General features: G+C 48.6%; 1 protein-coding gene across 6 annotated transcripts in view; it reads right to left on the bottom strand.

Moving 5' to 3' along the window:
- Positions 1 to 560: 560 nt before the first annotated feature.
- IL17RC (interleukin 17 receptor C) overlaps positions 561 to 19,031 on the bottom strand; it is a 38,013-nt gene continuing 19,542 nt past the window's right edge. For 5 of the 6 annotated variants that reach the window (XM_083425125.1, XM_083425128.1, XM_083425129.1 and 2 more), the window contains 9 exons: positions 17,921 to 18,108; positions 15,662 to 15,712; positions 13,502 to 13,547; positions 12,347 to 12,477; positions 12,164 to 12,223; positions 6,665 to 6,722; positions 4,823 to 4,918; positions 3,472 to 3,510; positions 561 to 2,746 (listed from right to left, as the gene is read on the bottom strand). In XM_083425125.1, the coding sequence (XP_083281251.1) occupies positions 2,073 to 2,746; positions 3,472 to 3,510; positions 4,823 to 4,918; positions 6,665 to 6,722; positions 12,164 to 12,223; positions 12,347 to 12,477; positions 13,502 to 13,547; positions 15,662 to 15,712; positions 17,921 to 18,108 (1,343 nt within the window). In that variant the 3' untranslated portion in view covers positions 561 to 2,072. The remainder of the gene's footprint in view (positions 2,747 to 3,471; positions 3,511 to 4,822; positions 4,919 to 6,664; positions 6,723 to 12,163; positions 12,224 to 12,346; positions 12,478 to 13,501; positions 13,548 to 15,661; positions 15,713 to 17,920; positions 18,109 to 19,031) is intronic. The other variant, XM_083425126.1, reaches the window with a different exon arrangement.

The raw sequence follows: 19,031 nt of genomic DNA, 5'->3' as shown, positions 1-19,031 counted from the left end.
GCCCCAGAAACGTTTTAGGGGATCGCTGTTGGTGCCCGCCGAGTCCCACGGACGTAGGCTTCCTCCGCCTACGTTTTCAGGGGTTCACCACGTCGCCGTAGCGGTAGAACCCTGTTTTTTTTCGGAGCTCCCCCTCCGGTGCTCAGCAGGGGGCCGCCATGATCGCTGGCGCTCAACTCGGAAGTGATAGAATGATGTTGGATTGAGGTTAAGAGTTTTTTAGCAATAATGTTATGAAAGAATATGTAAAAATGGAATGTTAACAGATGGAAAGTTAAAGTTAAAATATATTAAGATCAAAATTAAGATAAAGGTAAAGAGGGAAAGGATTTGCTGAACAAACAAACCGAATTGGAATACAAAGAGGGGAACTGTGGGGAAGTCCGAGAAACAAGCAAATGTAAGATATGTTCTGAAAGATGGAATTGTTTTTAATTGTTTCTTATTTTTTGTATTTTTTGTATTTTTTCTTTTTTGTTTTTTCTGTTATTTTGTGAAAATCTTAATAAAATATTATATATATAAAAAAAGAAATAGAGGAACAGAAGGGGAAGAAGACATGGATTATAGGGCATTTATTTATTTAGTTTAAAAAGTGACATCCAACCTATTTTTCAGAAGATCAAGGTGGCTTTTTTAAACAACAACAACAAACAAACAACAACCACAAAAACAATCCCACAGTTCAAGCATGTTTCTGTTTCTGAAGGACAAAGCCCCAGCTTGGTGCCTGTTATATATTTTGGGGCTATTATTATTTGAATTTGAATTTGTATGCCACCTTTCATCCAAAGATCCGGGGGGGGGGGTTAACAACAGAAATATACAAATGAGAACACAAAATACATACTAAAACAAAAGCAAACCTTCTCACCAAGACATTTAAAAAGTCATAGATTGTTAATCAGCCCAAGGCCTGGTTATAGAGAAATGTTCTCGCCTGGTGCCTAAAGATATGTAGTGAAGGCCCCAGGCAAACCTCCCTGGGGAGAGCATTCCACAAACGAGGAGCCATCACAGAAAAGGCCTCTTCTCGTGTTGCCACCTTCCAGACCAAAGAAGGGCCTCAGATGATAATCGCCGGGGCTGGATTGGTTCATATGGAGAGAGGCGGTCCAGTATTTTTCCCCCCAAAAAAAGGGGGGAGGGATAATATTGCTTAAATAGATATCCCACAACTGAGAACCTACCGTGGAAAGTCTTGCCTTAACGTGTTTGCGTTCCACTCCTTGGCTCAGATAAAACACATACTGGTGGGGATTAGAGAAAAGCTTAGGGTTTTTCTAGATGCCGTTCCCTAAAAAAGACCCTCCCACTTTAAAAAATCAGCCTTCTCATCACATTGAGCAGCTGTCTCACCATTAAGTCCAGTTAGGAATCTTAAGGACAAGTCATGCTGGATTGGGCTAGGGGCCAAATATGTGTTTTGTTTTCTCATTTTGCATTTCTCTGTTGTGAACCGCCCTGGAATGAAGGGTGATACACAAATCTAATAAATAATAAAGATAAAAAAATCCTCTGTTTCCAGAAGCAACCAGCCAATCAGATGCCTCTCAAGAAAGAACGGGGAATGTTAGACTTTGACTTCCATCAGCTCCAGCCAGACTGGCCAATGGTCAGAGAAGATGGGAATCTAACAAGATCTGGAGGCTCCCAGCTCCTCCTACTCTATGGGTTCCTAACCAGAGCATGAAAGCAATAGGCACCCATGTTGGTTGCCCTTCGTATACGGTACTTGATCGTATACTGCTCCCTGCCTGTGTAGATGGGATTCCTCCGTTCTTGCAAGCACGATAAATATTCAGTAGTTGCACACTTGGTAGCAAAATGTCAGAATCTTTCCAAACAAGAATACACACACATCTTGCCCTCCACAGGGATACACCTATCCACTTCACTGCTGTGCCCAAATGCATCCGTTCACATGGTCCAGCTATCCTGTGCCATCATGGCTACTGGGAGCAGGCTGGCCAGTGATGGATCAACATGGAGCCTTCATGTCCATGCATTCCGCTTAACCTCCTGGACCACACAGGGCCCCCAACGCAGCCAACTTCTGAAAGCTTTTCCTCTCAGGACTCTACGGAAGGGTGAATGCTGGCCCCTGTCAGCTGTGTGTCGTCAGACTGGGGAGGCAGCAGTGGTGGATAACGCCAGCTTGGCTCCTTTTCCCGGCAGTCCCGCACCGCATCCTCCAGACTCTTGCTGATCCACACCGCGTGTCTCCTGAGGCTGTTCCTCTTCTCCTGGCCCACACCGGGGCCAGCCAGCGCTAGCAGGAAGTTGAAGAGCTGCGACGGCAGAGAGTAGACAGGCGCCGAACGGAAAAGCGCAGGGATCTGGTCTGCAGGGAAGAGCTCCTCAAAGCAGGCAACCATATACCGGTCCCTGGATTTCCCAGCCAGGAAGTCTGACAGGATGCAGTTCAGAGAGGCCAAGAAAGTGCTGTCAGGCTTGGCGGCCGGCAGCCTGTCTTGATGCTCCCAACCCAGCCACTCCGAGCAAGCAGCTTTGGCTCCACGGGAAAAAAGCAGCACAACGGCTCCGCCTTCTTGCAGGACCCGGTGCCGCTGAGCATGGAGCCACTGCATGGGCCCCAGGGATCTCAGCTCCCCGCGGCTCCACAGCTCCAGGGATACAGTCAGCTGCAGCCGGGCCAGTGCGCCAGCCAGGGTGCCCACCAGGCGCTCAAAGCCAGTGTGGTCGGGAGAGTAGAGAACGAGGATGTGCCGTCCCCGAAGCGCTCCTGGCAGAGAAGAAAGAGAGAGGGCGTTTGTCCACGGCTTGGTGTTCCGTAGATAATGACCAGCCACTTGCGCACCTTGCCATTCCAAAGCTCAGTATGTCCAAGGCCAAACTTCTCATCCTAACTCTCCAGCAATCGTCAAGCGCTCTCTTCCTCTATTGGGAGAATGCGGCCCTCCAGAACTCTTATCTATGGCCCCCGGGACTCTCCTCTCTCTGGCCCTACCATGCTCCTTCCTGGAATCCTATCGATGTTTGGGTGGAGACAATGCTCTCCTGTTCCCACTACAAATATTAATTTACTTAGCAAATTGCACAACCACTTGTCACTGCTTTCGTGAAGGGCTGACTTTGCAAACATAACAGCTCTATGTGAATTGTTGTATTTCGCATTTAATTGCTGTTCAACACCACTTTGAACTATTGTTTCTTTCCTTCTCTACCCATGTGTGATAACACTAGCTGAGAATAACACTTTGTGCATCTGACGAAGAGGACTCTAATCAGTGGCGTAGCGTGGGGGGTGCAGGGGGGGCCGGCCGCCCCGGGCGCAACATCTGGGGGTTAGGGTTAGGGGGCGCAAATCCACGGGTTAGCGGGCGCAAATTACTTGCCTTGCCCCGGGTGCTGACAACCCACGCTACGCCACTGACTCTAATCCATGAAAGCTGACACCAAACTGTATTTGCTAGTCTTTACATGCTACGAGACCCTTTGTTGTCCTACCTCCAGAACTGTAATCTTCTTTCAGGATCCTGAGCCATCCTGTGGGGGGGGGGGGGAGAGATGTCAGAGAGAGCTCTTCAATCAAGAGGACAGGCATGCATGAAAAGAAAACAGCTCTGAGTCACGCCACGCCACAGAAAGGAACAGAGTGAAGGGGCTACATGAACTGGTAGCATTTTAATCTGCAAGAATGCATAAGACCCCCCTTAGTTGTAACACTTTTGAATGCTTTCTTCTGTAAATGAGGCTGCTATGCCACAGGAGGGGTCAGAAGAGGGCGCTCTCCCCCCAGCTGATCGCAAGGCAGCAGTGAAGTGCTGAAGAAGGCACAGCCTTAGAAGGTTGGAGAAATCAGGGATGGGGGAGAAATTTGGCTCCATTCGCATGAGAACCAAAAGATTGCTATCCTTCAAAACTCACGCTTCTCTGCATTTTGTGGTGCATTCTAGTAGAGAAGAAGAAGAGTTTGGATTTGATACCCCACTTTATCACTACCCTAAGGAGTCCACAGAGCCTAGGACTTGCTGATCAGAAGGTCGGCGGTTCGAATCCCCGCGACGGGGTGAGCTCCCGTTGCTCGGCCCCTGCTCCTGTCAACCTAGCAGTTCGAAAGCACGCCAAAGTGCAAGTAGATAAATAGGTACCACTCTGGCAGGAAGGTAAACAGTGTTTCCGTGTGCTGCTCTGGTTCGCCAGAAGCGGCTTAGTCATGCTGGCCACATGACCCAGAAGCTGTATGCCGGCTCCCTCGGCCAATAAAGCGAGATGAGCGCCGCAACCCCAGAGTCGGTCACAACTGGACCTAATGGTCAGGGGTCCCTTTCCCTTTAAGGAGTCTGAAAGCGGCTAACATTCACCTTTCCCTTCCTCCCCCACAACAAACACTCTGTGAGGTGAGTGGGGCTGAGAGACTTCAGAGAAGTGTGACTGGCCCGAGGTCACCCAGCAGCTGCATGTGGAGGAGCAGGGAAGCGAACCCGGTTCACCAGATTACGAGTCCACTGCTCTTAACCACTACACCACAGTGGCAAGTAGGGCTTGCAATCACACATATTTTAGGCCAAACCGCATACAAATATGTGTGCAGTAGGAGAAATGCACATGGCAATGCTGGTGAATTTCTGTGATGTGGAAATATGGTGCATGGGAATTAATACTAGAAAAACAAGGAACTGGAGAGGAACTGATAAAAGATTCATCCATCCCTGTTGGAGAGGTAAGGCAGGCTCATAATATCACAGCGGGTGAAGCAGAAGCTGGGATGACTATGGGGAATACAGGAGATAGATCAAAAGCGATAAGCAACCGTTGTGGGTAGCGCATTGGGAGCCACAGAAAGTCTGCCTTGTACCTTTCAGTGCTTCCTTCTTGAGCAGCAGCACGAGCAGGATAGAGCAGGAGCCCAGGAGAGCCATCATCCAGGCCAGTGCCCAGCGTCTTCGGAAATCTGCATGAAAAGCATGGAGGGGAGAAGGAATCATTGGGTGATCTTCGGTTCCCATTCCTGCAACAATCCCTTTCACCCTCTGCTCAGTGGCTGGCAATTTCCCCCGCAACCAATGGTTTTAAGACTGAAGAATGCAGCCTCCCGGTCCAGACGTATTCTTTAAATACTGCGCTTGTCTCGCTGGAATCGGGGACCAAGTCAACAACCTTATCAGGCTTGAAGAGAGAGAGAGAGAGAGCTTATCCATACTTCTCCTTGCCCTGCTGCTTTCTCCTGGGGAAAGCCGCTCTTTAGTGCTCAGTCGGAGCAAACAGCGATCCGGGCTTTCTCTGGATGGACGTTTGCTCCAATTTAGCACTAAAGAGCAGGTTTTTTCCCCTGGGAAAGGAGCGGAAACCATTTGGACACATGCTTTCAAGGCACAGGACAACTGTGGATGAGCCCTTAGTCGTGTGGTTTGTTTAGTGAATATCCAATGGCTACATCCTCCTCCACCTCCCACAAACTGGGGTTTGTGTTCTTCAAGCAGCTGGAAGAGGAGCAGGGTGAGGGGCGGCAGAGGGCAGAGAAAGAACTGCGAGTGGAGAGGCGTCCCACTTGTCATCCTTTGGAAGCTCCTGGGAAAGTCATCCAACCAAAGCTGATATGGCCTGGAACTGGTTCTGTATGGTGCATCCTGATTCATGCCTGCCTATAAAAGCGAGCCTGGAGCAAACGTCTAGGATGTTGCCAGCAGGTTCCAGGAATCCTCTTTGTTGTGACATTTTTTTTTTGGGGGGGGGGGGAGTTTGTTTGAGCCCAGGGCAACAGCCCAGGTGGAGCTCTGGGCGAGAGCCAGAAAGCAGAAAGGAACTGAGTGGGAAGGTGTGTCAGAAGGAGAAGGGATTGTTTACATCTGTTAGTAATTTGTGTTAATGGGTTTGTCGTGTGTTTTTGTGACAGCTATTGCTTTAGCAACCAGGCAGAGGACAGCCTTCTAGGTATTGACACCCTCCTCACGGAACGCGCTCCCTTCAGATGTCAAGGAGATAAAGAATTACACAGCTTTTAGAAGACATCTGAAGACAGCCCTGTATCGGTAGGTTTTTAATGCTTGATGTTTTTATTATGTGTTTGGATATGCTGTAAACCGCCCAGAGCGGCTGGGGAAACTCAGCCAGATGGGTGGGGTATAAATAATAAATTTATTATTATTATTATTAGCTTTCTGTATCCCACTATAAGGGATGAGGGTGGCGCTGTGGGTTAAACCACAGAGCCTAGGACTTGCCGATCCGAAGGTCGGCGGTTTGAATCCCCGCGACGGAGTGAGCTCCCGTTGCTCAGTCCCTGCTCCTGCCAACCTAGCAGTTCAAAAGCACGTCAAAGTGCAAGTAGATAAATAGGTACTGCTCCGGCGGGAAGGAAAACGGTGTTTCCGTACGCTGCTCTGGTTCGCCAGAAGCGGCTTAGTCATGCTGGCCTCATGACCCGGAAGCTGTACGCCGGCTCCCTCGGCCAAAAAAGCGAGGTGAGCACCGCAACCCCAGAGTCAGCCACGACTGGACTTAACGGTCAGGGGTCCCTTTACCTTTACCTTACCCCATTAAAACTGATTTTTAGATATGAAGTGGTATAGAAATTGTCTAAATAAATAAATAAATAAATCCCTGTGCAACCTCTATTTCCCAGTTGCCCTTGGAGGAATTCAAGGTCACCTCTCCTCCAAGGAGGCATCCCTGTTGCCCCAGACACAGGTACACTCACACTTCTCCAGTGAACAGGCCCAGAGCTCGTGGTTCTCACCGTCCTCTGAACGCCATACCTGTAAACAATGATAAAAGAACAGCTGGCTCATGGTCTTGTTTGCCTGGGAACACAGAGTCGCACAGCTAGCCTGGCAACTATCTTAGGCCACTTCCACTGCTGGTAATGGATGTTTATTAAGCATTCACCCCGATTTGTTTGCACAAAGTCTTGGAGGTAATATACAACGTCCGCTCTTTATTGAGCGGAAGCTCTGTCTTGTTTGCGGGGAGGTAACATATAACAACCTCTGTTTATTGAGAGTGTGTCCTCATTGGTTTGTGTGGAAGTTATGCACGTGGCCTTCCAGAAGTTGCTGAACTACAACTCCCATCATCCTGGACCATGTTGGCTGGGGTTGATGGGAGTTGTAGTCCAGCCAGAGGGCCACAGGTTAGCCACCCCAGGTCTGGAGCATTTAAAGCACTTCACACATCAGCAGTGCTTACAGCAACCTCTGCAAGGCACTGCATTATAATTGCACCATGCTGCAAACGAGTTGCGACTAGCTCAAGGCCACTTACTGAGCCTGTTATTAGGCGAGGCAATCTATTGGCTACCACACTACAGGAGCTCCCAACCTTTTACTGAACAATGCCCAAAGGAGGAGGTTACATCTCTAAGGGGATTGTTCCAGCACTGGTTATAAATTAAATACAGCCGTACCTTGGGTCTCAAACAACTTGGCTCCCGAACAAATCGGTTCCTGAAAAAGCGAAACCCGGAAGCTGAATGTCTGACAGAGCTTCCATGGCTTCCAATTGGCTGCAGGAACTTCCTGCAGCCAATCAGAAGCCACGTTTTGGTTTCTGAATGTTTTGGAAGTCAAATGGACTTCCGGAAGGGATTCCGTTTGACTTTCAAGTTACGACTGTACATCAAATGCAATTCACCAAGATGCCTAGGACAGCCATCCATCATAATCCTTAGGATGCCCTTGAACTGGGAGCTTTGGAGCACAAAGATACCTGTACAATGAACCAGCAAACTACACATCACAGCCTCTGAGTAGGCAGCTTATTATCTTCAAGCCCAGGCTTGACCACACCCAGGATGACGATTGGATCCCCTCAACAGGAAGCAGCATAAGAGGGCTTCCTGTTCCAGATAAGCCTTCCTCGACCAACTGGATCTTCTGGCGTGTTCCTGTATCCCTTTAGTCCTGACTTCTGGCTTGCATCTTGATCCTGCTAGTCCTTCGGTTGTGACTTCCTTGCACAGCTCCTGGCTCACCTCAGATTGAGTCCAATGGCTGAGTCCCGATACTTCAACCACCAGCCAGCAGCATGTGGTCAGTGGAGTAGGGGGACCAGGCTAAGTCCCCTAAAGCAGGCTTCATCAACCTTGGGCCTCCAGATGTTTTGAGACTACAGTTCCCATCATTCCTGGCCACTGGTCCTGCTAGCTGGGGATCATGGGAGTTGTAGGCCAAAAACACCTGGAGGCCCAAGGTTGAGGACCACTGCCCTAAAGGCTCCAAGAGCCCTCCCACCACTTCCCCAAAGCCCTCCCATCTTTGGAAGGATGAAGCAGGGCTCCAGTATCCTGTGCCTCCTTCCCAAAGCCCGGGCAGCTTCTGCCTGTTGTAGGGAGGGAAGTGTGACACTCACAATCACCCTTGCAAGCTGGTGCCTCTGGCCTCGTTCTCCTAAGAAAAATGTCATTGCGTGCCACTGCCATCGGCAGCCATGAATAGTTAGCAAGAAATATTTTTGCTTCCTCTTTCTCCATGTGTCTGTTTAGGAGATACAGCCTCCACAAGGGATGTATTGGAATAGATGATACATGTTGGGACCAGCCAATAAACTTTGGCTTGTGGGAGTGGGGTATGTGGCCTTCAAACCTCCCTCTTCTTGGGCTGGGAAGATGCCCAGAGTGTAAAAGCCTCCCCAACTGAGGATTTTAAAGGCACAGACTGGGTCGGTTGGCAGGAGCTAGCCCAGGCAAAGGCAAACTCGGCCCTCCAGATGTTTTGGGACTACAGTTCCCATCATCCTTGACCACTGGTCCTGTTAGCTAGGGATCATGGAAGTTGTAGTCCTACACTCGAGTAGGACCCTGGCAGAGACACATGCCCAACTGGCATGTTCTCTCCCTCCTAGTCGATCGTTCGGGAGCTTCAAAAGCTTTCTTCAGCCCGAACATTACAGCGACCGATGCCAACAGACACCGGCACACTTAGGGATCCGCAGAGTCTTCGCATCTTGCGTGACAGACCTTAGCAACTCAGCATTTCGGCTAATCTACTTTATTTACATATTAACCCACACAGAGCACTGCAACATGGCTCCCTCTCTGTCTAGCATCAGACAGCAAAGAAAGAAAGAACAAAGGACAATAGTCCCACTTCATAGAACACAGTAACACAAACATCCTGTCTCCGTCACTTCCCACTTTGTGGAGTCATGTGACAGACAACAATCCCATGACTGCAATCATGGAGCAGGAATTCTAACAGGGCTAGCCCAACCTCTGCCTTCCAAAGCTCTCCTTTCTCAGCGAGGCTGCACAGCTCTGGACAGCCTTCTGCCTGGAAGCTCTTGAAGGTGTGGATTGAGTTGACCGCCAGCCAAATTGTTCCATGCCTTCAGAGTTCCCCTTTCTTAGCAAGAGGCTGCTCAGTGCAAGGCTGCCTCTCTGCTAAGAGCACACCTCTATGGTGGGGTGGTGGTTTTTGGAGCAGTGCAATTCCCCACTGTTGTACTGAACAAAGTGGGCATAGGATTCGGCGGCTACTGCACCAGTATAAAGCCAGGGAATCTCTGTCCCTGATGTAGATAAGATGGTAAACAGGTTTCTGCACACCTACAGCCATGTCCCAAGCTGTGTACACGCCCCAAAGCCTTTGTCATATGATCAACCATTAAACCACTGTGTGTTTAAGATAACCTCACAAACCAAACGTTTCTAAGGAGTGCCAAAGTATGCATTAAAATACCTAAAAGGAACAAGGTGCTTTTATAAAGAATGATACAGATGGAGCAATTAGCCAATGACTAACAAGAGTAGCAGAACAATGTTTCCAGTGACTCCATCACGGGAGAAGAAAATTGCAAAACTAATTGCAGAGAGCCTCCAGACTCTCAGCATTCTATGAGAGGGCTTCAAGCACATGCTGGGAAATTTCAGTTTGCACAATTAAAGGTGGATTAAAGCACTCTGCCTCTCTTGTGCTGCGAATCCATTTAAAAAACAAACAGGTTTTTGTGGTTTGAAAAGTGATGTGGAGATGCAGTGAAAAGTGGGGGGTGAACGAATGACTCGTGGGAAGACGTGTCAATCCGAACGAATGCTCGCTGTCATAAGACCGCCCCAAGACAAATATGAACAAATGCTTAATCAAGACCAGACAGAGGATCCCTCCAGGCATCCTGATTATTATGCATTCATGGTGGTTTATGTGCAATCCTGCTTTCAACACTCTTTTGAGCCTGCAGAAGTTACAGGGCAGGCATACAGTTTCCAATCAGTGCGCATCCCGTGATTTTCTGCTGCTGTAACTTTTTATACCACAAATGTCTGACATGGGTATGTCCCATTTTTGTTACACTCTAGCGCAAGAGTTACACAGTGACAAGGGTGGCGCTGTGGTCTAAACCACAGAGCCTAGGGCTTGCCGATCAGAAGTTTGGCGGTTCGAATCCCCGCGACGGGGTGAGCTCCCGTTGCTCGGTCCCTGCTCCTGCCCACCTAGCAGTTTGAAAGCACGTCAAAGTGCAAGTAGATAAATAGGTACCACTCCGGCGGGAAGATAAACAGTGTTTCCGTGCGCTGCTCTGGTTCTCCAGAAGCGGCTTAGTCATGCTGGCCACATGACCCAGAAGCTGTCTGCGGACAAACGCCAGCTCCCTCAGCCTATAGAGCGAGATGAGCACCGAAACCCCAGAGTTGTCCGCGACTGGACCTAATGGTCAGGGGTACCTGTACCTTTACCTAGTGCAAGAGCAACCCTCCTGGTGGCAGTAATGTGATAATACTGGGAAAGAAGCAGCAGCCAATGCTCTGTGGAAGGGGCACTATAAATCCATCATGAATGCACTAGGATGGAGTCCATGACATGTTGCAGAACATGCTCACAAAAAGAACCACTGGTCCGAAGGGCCATAGAATCATAGAACTGTACAGTTGGAAAGGAGCCCAAGGGTGATCTAGTCCAACCCCCTGCCAAACAGGGATCTCAGCTAAAGCATCCAAGACAGTCCCTGTGCAAGCAAATCATGATGTGTGCTCATTCAATAGGTCTTCTGGAGGAGTCAGCTCTGTCAGGAGCTCATCCTACACTCGAGTAGGACCCCCGCAGAGACACATGCCCAACTGGCATGTTCCCTCCCTCCTGGTTGATCGTTCGGGAGTTTCAAAAGCTTTCTTCAGCCCAAACATCACAGCGACCTATGCCAACAGACATCGGCACACTCAGGGATCTGCAGAGTCTTCGCAGCTTGCGTGACAGACCTCAGCATTTTGGCTAATCTACTCTATTTACATTTAAACACACACAGAGCCCTGCAACATGGCTCCCTCTCTCTCTAGCATCAGACAGCAAAGAGGGGAAAAAACAAAGGACAACAGTCCCACTTCATGGAACACAGTAACACAAACATCCTGTCTCCGTCACTTCCCACTCTGTGGAGTCAAAACTGTAATCATGGTGCAGGAATTCTAACAGGGCTAGCCCAACCTCTGCCTTCCAAAGCTCTCCTTTCTCAGTGAGGCTGCACAGCTCTGGACAGCCCTTCTGCTTGAAGGCTCTTGAAGGTGTGGATTGAGTTCACCGCCAGCCAAATTGTTCCATGCCTTCAGAGTTCCCCTTTCTTAGGAAGAAGCTGCTCAATGCAAGGCTGCCTCTCTGCTAAGACCACACCTCTATGGTGGTGGGGGGGGTTGGAGCAGTGCAATTCCACACTGTTGTACTGAACAAAGTGGGCATAGGATTCGGCGGCTACTGCACCAGTATAAAGCCAGGGAATCTCTGTCCCTGATGTAGATAAGATGGTAAACAGGTTTCTGCACACCTACAACCATGTCCCAAGCTGTGTACACGTCCCAAAGCCTTTGTCATATGATCAACCATTAAATCAGTGTGTGTTTAAGATAACCTCACAAACCAAACATTTCTAAAGAGCGCCAAAGTATGCATTAAAATACCTAAAAGGAACAAGGTGTTTTTTATAAAGAATGATATAGCTGGAGCAATTAGCCATTAGCTAATGACTAACAAGAATAGCAGAACAATGTTTCCAATGACTCCATCACGGGAGAAGAAAATTGCAAAACTATTTACAAAGAGCCTGTAGACTGTCAGCATTCTGTGAGAGTCAAAACATAAACCATCATGTGATAGACAAAAATCCCGTAACTGCAATCACGGAGCAGGAATTCTAACAAGCTCAACACCATCCAACATGTGGCAATTCCTAAAGGCATGCGCTCCCTCTTCCTGACACTCGTCCGCGCTCTCACCTTCGTGCACTCTCCTGACTGCAAGTCCCTCTGCAGGGCGAACTCCAGAATCCCTTTTCCCTGTGGAGAACAGGAAAAAGAAAATGCAGTGAGTGCTGCACAGCTACACCTCCCACCTCCACCCTATAGAACAGCATCTGAACCATAGCAGGAGGGGGAAAAGAGTGGCAGTCCAGGACTTACTGTGCTGGCAGCTTGAGCAATGGGGACCCAGGTACCCTCCTCAAAGACATGTGTAGAGGAGTTGCCTTGGGAATGCTCAGTCTTCCGAAGCAGCAAATGTTGCTTGGTTTGCCAAGGGCTTTCTGCGGTATCTAAGGGAAGAGAAAAGAAAGCTTCAATGAAAGGTTGGCCGCAGGATCAGTCCACAGATCTCATCTCCGTTCTTGCAAATATATGAGAAGAGCTCTGATAGTCAAATGGAAATCGCAGGCAGGACTTGAAATACAATCATACTTCGGGTTACAGACGCTTCAGGTTGTGCGATTTTGGGTTGCGCACCGTGCCGAACCCGGAAGCACCGGAACAGGTTGCTTCTGGGTTTCAGCACATGCACAGAAGCGCTAAATCACACTTTGTGCATGCGCAGAAGCGCCGAATCGCAACCTGCGCATGTGCAGATGCGGCGCTGCGGGTTGCGAACGCTGCAGATTGCGAACGTGCTTCCTGCACGGATCACGTTCACAACCTGAGTGTCCACTGTATAAGCAGAGGGATGAGAATGATAAAAGGAATGTTAATGTAGGATATAGGTTATAGAAATAAGTACCGTATTTTTTGCTCTATAAGACTCACTTTTTCCCTCCTAAAAAGTAAGGGGAAATGTGTGTGCGTCTTATGGAGCAAATGCAGGCTGCGCAGCTATCACAGAAGCCAGAACAGCGATCCCTCTTGCTGTTCTGGCTTCTGAGATTCAGAATATTTTTTTCCTTGTTTTCCTCCTCCAAAAACTAGGTGCGTCTTGTGGTCTGGTGCGTCTTATAGAGCGAAAAATACGGTAGTACATTTAAGGCAGCTGATAAAGGATTTGAACAGAAACGTCATGGAAGTAAGGACGCGAAGTCAAAACGTTAAGGGAATATTGTATTGAATTTTGTTAAATTGTATGAAATCAATAAAAATTAGGGGGGGGGGAGAGAGAATATAAGAAGAGCCTCCTGGATCAGGCCCAAGGCCCATCTAGTCCGGTATCCTGTGGCCGACTAGATGCTTGTGAGAAGCCTGCAAACTGGACATGAGCACAAGAAGCCTGAAAGTCCCAGCCACTGCCATTCAGAGGTATGTTAAATACCTCTAGTCTAGTCTAGTCTGGTGCTCACAGACCACTGTGGCACTCACCTTCCTGCAGGCAGCTTTGGAGGTAGGTGTTTCCGTTGCTCCTGACCTGCACAAAGGGAAAGCATGGGTCAGTAGGAGGTCCTGTCAAGCCCTTGAGTTTTTCCTGGAGGCACCTAGCCAGAAATGGAAGGCTAAGGCAGATTTGAAAGACATTGGCACATGGGCTTAATTCTCCCATTGAAACCCACGCGACCAGACACCCTTCTTTTAGCTGGATTGTGCCCCCGCCTTCATTCTTTGAGATAAAAGCAGTAACAATTTGTTGTATATCAAAGTCGCAAAAAGGAAAATCCACGGGCGTGACTTCAGGCACATGACACCAGAGGGAAGCTGTGACAAACAGGGCCGTGCCTCTGTGATATCAGTTGCTGCCGCTTCTAACCAAAGCTTCAAAGTCTAGATTTGAAGCCCGAAGGCACTTTGAAGTTATGGCATTTCTCATCCACTGGGCTTAATCCTACAATTCACACACACTTCGCCTCGAAAGTATATCACATGGACCTAAAGTGATTAGACATGTCAGGAGGCAAGATCTAGCTGTGTACTAAATTGCAGGTCTGTAGTTCAGTGGCAGAGCCAGGTTCAATCCCTGGCATCCCCAAGCAGAGCTAGGTAAATACACCTGCCTGAAATCTTGGGATGCTGCTGTCAGGCAGTGAAGCCAACACTGAACTAGATGCATCAATGGTTTCACTTGGTAGAAGGCAATTTCATGTGGACCTGTTCTTCTAAGCCAACTTGAGTTTTCTACAGTGGTCCCTTGGTTCTCAAACTTCATCCGTTCCAAAACCAAAGCGTTCCAAAACCAAGGCGTGTTTTCCCATAGAAAGTAATGCAAAACGGATTAATCCATTCCAGCCTTTTAAAAACAACCCCTAAAACAGCAATTTAACATGAATTTTACTATCTAACGAGACCATCGATCCATCAAATGAAAGCAATAAACAATGTACTGCAGTCACACAATCAATCAATCAATCAATCATTCAGTAGCTGAACTGAGTTCCACACATTCACAAAAAAAGAGCAGCAAAAGCAAAAATTCAAAATAAATAGCAAAAACAGACAGTCCTCAGTGTAACACTCAAAAGGGAAGTGTGGCACTCAAATGGAAGTGTAACACTCAAAACAGAGCACGTTCAGCTTCTGAAAAAAGTTTGCAAACCAGAACACTAACTTCCAGGTTTGCAGTGTTTGGGTTCCAAGTTGTTTGAGTACCAAAGCAGTTGAGAACCAAGGTACCACTGTATCTCATTGAAAAAGAATCCACGCAAAATAGATAACAAGAAAACAGGCCACTTGCCTTTCCTTCTTCCCAAGGCGAACACCATCACAGTCCTCCTAACTTGCTTCAATAAACGTACGGCCTCCATTTACATGGCAGCACCTTAGGACCCAGCCCCAGTGGAAAATGGAAACAGAGAGGCACTTCCAGACTGTCACTATTATCAGATGGAGCTCAGTAACATACTGACAAATTCAGGTTGCACAATTTGGAAATCTTGCGCAGCAAAAAACCTCTCTCCCCCCATATACCCTGACTGGACATTTTGTGATAAGGAAATTGAAGACAGGAGGTGGAGAGATCAGGCCACCTGTACGGCAGACGTTGGTAATTAGAATGGACAGGACACTGCCCCATCAAACTCAATCTGCCCCCTTCAGCCCCCTGATCTGCAGACCTGCCTGCTTAGCAATAGTCCAGGGGGCTAGCAGCTTCCTCCTCCTCCTCCTCCTCCTCCTCCTCGGTTCAGTTCTGTCCTTGTAGACCCAAGCAGGGAGGAGACTGGGGTCAAAACTAGAAGCAGGTGACTCTGCCTGTCATTGGCTCTTTGGCATCACCTCCTATTGGTCTCCCTGCCTTCTGCCCCCCTAACAGTCCCCATGGCTAACCAACCACCACTACACCTTTGCCACGTGAAGGAATCACTCTAGTAAGGAAATTCTCTTTGGTCTCTTTCTCTGCTAGTCACTAAAAAAAAATGAGCTCCAGATAAGAACAGTGAAGGGGGAGCCCAATTCTGACTTTCAAAATGCCTTAAGACAGCAGGCCAACGTTATGCAGGACTGCAGGAAGCTGGGCAATAGAGGGTTAGCCATTGTTCTTGAACGGATTGTAATTAGGTGGCATGGGGTTAGGGTTAATTACATGGGTCCTACCTGCACACAGAGGTTGGGGTGGGGTGTCAGTCCTGGGAACTCCTGCGGCGCCTAAATAGTTTGGGAAGAGTTTGTTACAGTCACAAAATTCACAGCTCACTTGCACATCCATCCATGCCCATGTCTTCACCACCAACCCAGCCACTACCCATCAGAAGGTAACTCCTGGTGCAAATGCCTCAAACCCCTCACGCTTTAGGCCTGCTGTCAGATGCTCTTGGTTTGAAGGGCTGCTTCTTAGAATCATAGAATCATAGAATCATAGAGTTGGAAGAGACCACAAGGGCCATCGAGTCCAACCCCCTGCCAAGCAGGAAACACCATCAGAGCACTCCTGACATATGGTTGTCAAGCCTCTGCTTAAAGACCTCCAAAGAAGGAGACTCCACCACACTCCTTGGCAGCAAATTCCACTGTCGAACAGCTCTTACTGTCAGGAAGTTCTTCCTAATGTTTAGGTGGAATCTTCTTTCTTGTAGTTTGGATCCATTGCTCCGTGTCCGCTTCTCTGGAGCAGCAGAAAACAACCTTTCCCCCTCCTCTATGTGACATCCTTTTATATATTTGAACATGGCTATCATATCCCCCCTTAACCTCCTCTTCTCCAGGCTAAACATGCCCAGCTCCCTTAGCCGTTCCTCATAAGGCATCGTTTCCAGGCCTTTGACCATTTTGGTTGCCCTCCTCTGGACACGTTCCAGTTTGTCAGTGTCCTTCTTGAACTGTGGTGCCCAGAACTGGACACAGTACTCCAGGTGAGGTCTGACCAGAGCAGAATACAGCGGCACTATTACTTCCCTTGATCTAGATGCTATACTCCTATTGATGCAGCCCAGAATTGCATTGGCTCTTATCCCAGCACACCACAGTCCCATAACACAGGAATTAGGAACCAGGGGCCCTATAATGTTGTTGGACTCCAACTCCCATCAGCCCCAACTGGCAGGGCCAATAGTAGGGGGGGGTCATCCCAAGGACATCTGGAGGGCACCAGGCTCCCCCATCCCAACTGTAACACGTAGATGTCCCATAACATCCACATTTCCACAGAAAGCAGGTGGGCAATCTGCAGCTCTGGGGCTGATGTGGTCCTCAGCCTGAGCTCGAAAGCCCTCTGCAAGTGACAAGACTTCTCACTAGGAACTCACTGCAAGCCAAGTTAATGGCAAATCAAACACTCTTCTTTCTTTCTGAGGCCTGGGAGCCTGTACAAAGTAGTAACTTCAACCTTCCCATCGGCCATACCTCCGAGTTAGTTCTCCAAAAACTGGCCTCCTGGATCAGCACCACCTTTTCACTTAAAGGGGCCATGTGCCGGATATTTAATGGATCACATCCCTTTATTTTCCAGGGTTTTACAGAAGCCATCCCGGTTTCTGATTTGATTTGATTTGATCCCAGAATGTCCTGCTTTGCCTTAAAGGTAAAGGTAAAGGCCTTCAAAAGGTAACGGTCAAGGGGCCCCTGACCGTTAGGTCCAGTCGTGGACAACTCTGGGGTTGTGGCGCTCATCTCGGACGTCCCTATTTTCATTGGAGTGTGTGGACCTCCGAGAGCCACACAGATAAGTAACTATCCAGCCTTTAGAAGACATCTGCAAGCAGCCCTGTATAAGGAAATATTTTAAAAAATGATTTATGTTTTACTGTGTTTTTACATATGTTGGAAGCTGCCCAGACTGGCCGGGGCAACCCAGTCAGATTGGTGAGGTATTATTATTATTATTATTATTATTATTGAATTGTTGTTGTTGTTTAGTCGTTCAGTCGTGTCCGACTCTTCGTGACCCCATGGACCAGAGCACGCCAGGCACTCCTGTCTTCCACTGCCACCTGCAGTTTGGTCAGACTCATGCTGGTAGCTTCGAGAACACTGTCTAACCATCTCGTCCTCTGTCGTCCCCTTCTCCTTGTGCCTTCCATTTTTCCCAGCATCAGGGTCTTTTCCAGGGAGTCTTCTCTTCTCATGAGGTGGCCAAAGTACTGGAGCCTCAGCTTCAGGATCTGTCCTTCCAGTGAGCACTCAGGGCTGATTTCCTTAAGAATGGATGCGTTTGATCTTCTTGCAGTCCATGGGACTCTCAAGAGTCTCCTCCAGCACCATAACAGCACAATAACATCCTACTATTGAATAGGATGTCCCTATTTTCATTGGAAGAATGTTGGAGGGTCTGGAGACTTACTGGACTCCACACAATCCACACTTGCCATCTCGCCCACATCTCCTTTCCCCGCCCCACTTGCTCTTTGCTCTACTCACTTGTGGGGCGAGGGCCAGGTGCAGCTGGGGGTGCAGTTGGTGGCAAGAGGCATGGGGTGCCCCCCTCCAGCAGGGAACCAGCTCCCCTGGGAGGTCGCACGGTGCAGAGAGAGAGCAGGTCAGCGTCCCCTCAAAGGCTTTAAGTTTCAGATGGCTCTGTTTCCAGGCCCTGGACAAGGCCTCAGCATCTGGAACAGGAAGTCAAGTCTGTGTAATAACAGGCGAGAATGTCCTTCATACACTATTCCAACACATACAAACCCTCCACACTTCCTCCCAAAGTACAGTGGTGCTTCGCAAGACGAAAAGAATCCGTTCCGCGAGTCTCTTCGTCTTGCGGTTTTTTTCGTCTTGCAAAGCAAGCCCATTAGCGGATTAGCGCTATTAGCGGCTATTAGCGGCTATTAAAGGCTGAAGGGATTAGCGGATTAGCTGCTAAAAGGCTATTAGCGGCTTAGATCAGCTGATAAGAGGCTTAGATATCAGCTGTTAAGCGGCTTAGCGATCAGCTGTTAAGCGGCTTAGGGGCTTGAGGAAAAGGGGGGGGAGGAAAAAAACACCCCAGGAATCGCAAGACATTTTCGTCTTGCGAAGCAAGCCCATAGCAAATTCGTTTTGCGAAGCACCTCCAAAACGGAAAACCCTTTCGTCTAGCGGGTTTTCCGTCTTGCGAGGCATTCATCTTGTGGGGCACCACTGTACACATAACCATGGCAAGTCCTCCTCTGTCAACATGTTCAGGGCTGGCCTAGGACAGTTTGCTGCCTGAGGTGAAGAACAAGATGTCAACCCCCCCACCCTTCTCCCCACACTTGGTACAAAAAGATGCCTGCTAAATCCTGCTTTGGCCAGCATCCCTCACCACACCTGATGGTAACAGGTTGGCCTAGGGCAGGCGACAGAAAGAAGTCTACCTGAGACACACACACACACGAGACCTTCAACACCACCTTGAGACTCCCTGCACTTCAGTGGCTTCCTGCCACCTGAGGTAGATGTTCCCTTCTGCCTAATGGTATGACTGGCCCAGAAGAACACACCCCAAGTTAATGCTAACATTTTCACTTTTTGAAATCCTGGGTCCGATGTGGACTGGATTTTTTTTAAAAAA

Source organism: Podarcis tiliguerta, assembly GCF_965153285.1.
Source record: "Podarcis tiliguerta genome assembly, chromosome: 2".
In the NCBI taxonomy this organism is placed as follows: Eukaryota; Metazoa; Chordata; class Lepidosauria; order Squamata; family Lacertidae; genus Podarcis; species Podarcis tiliguerta.
This window is presented reverse-complemented; position numbering and strand designations above follow the sequence as displayed.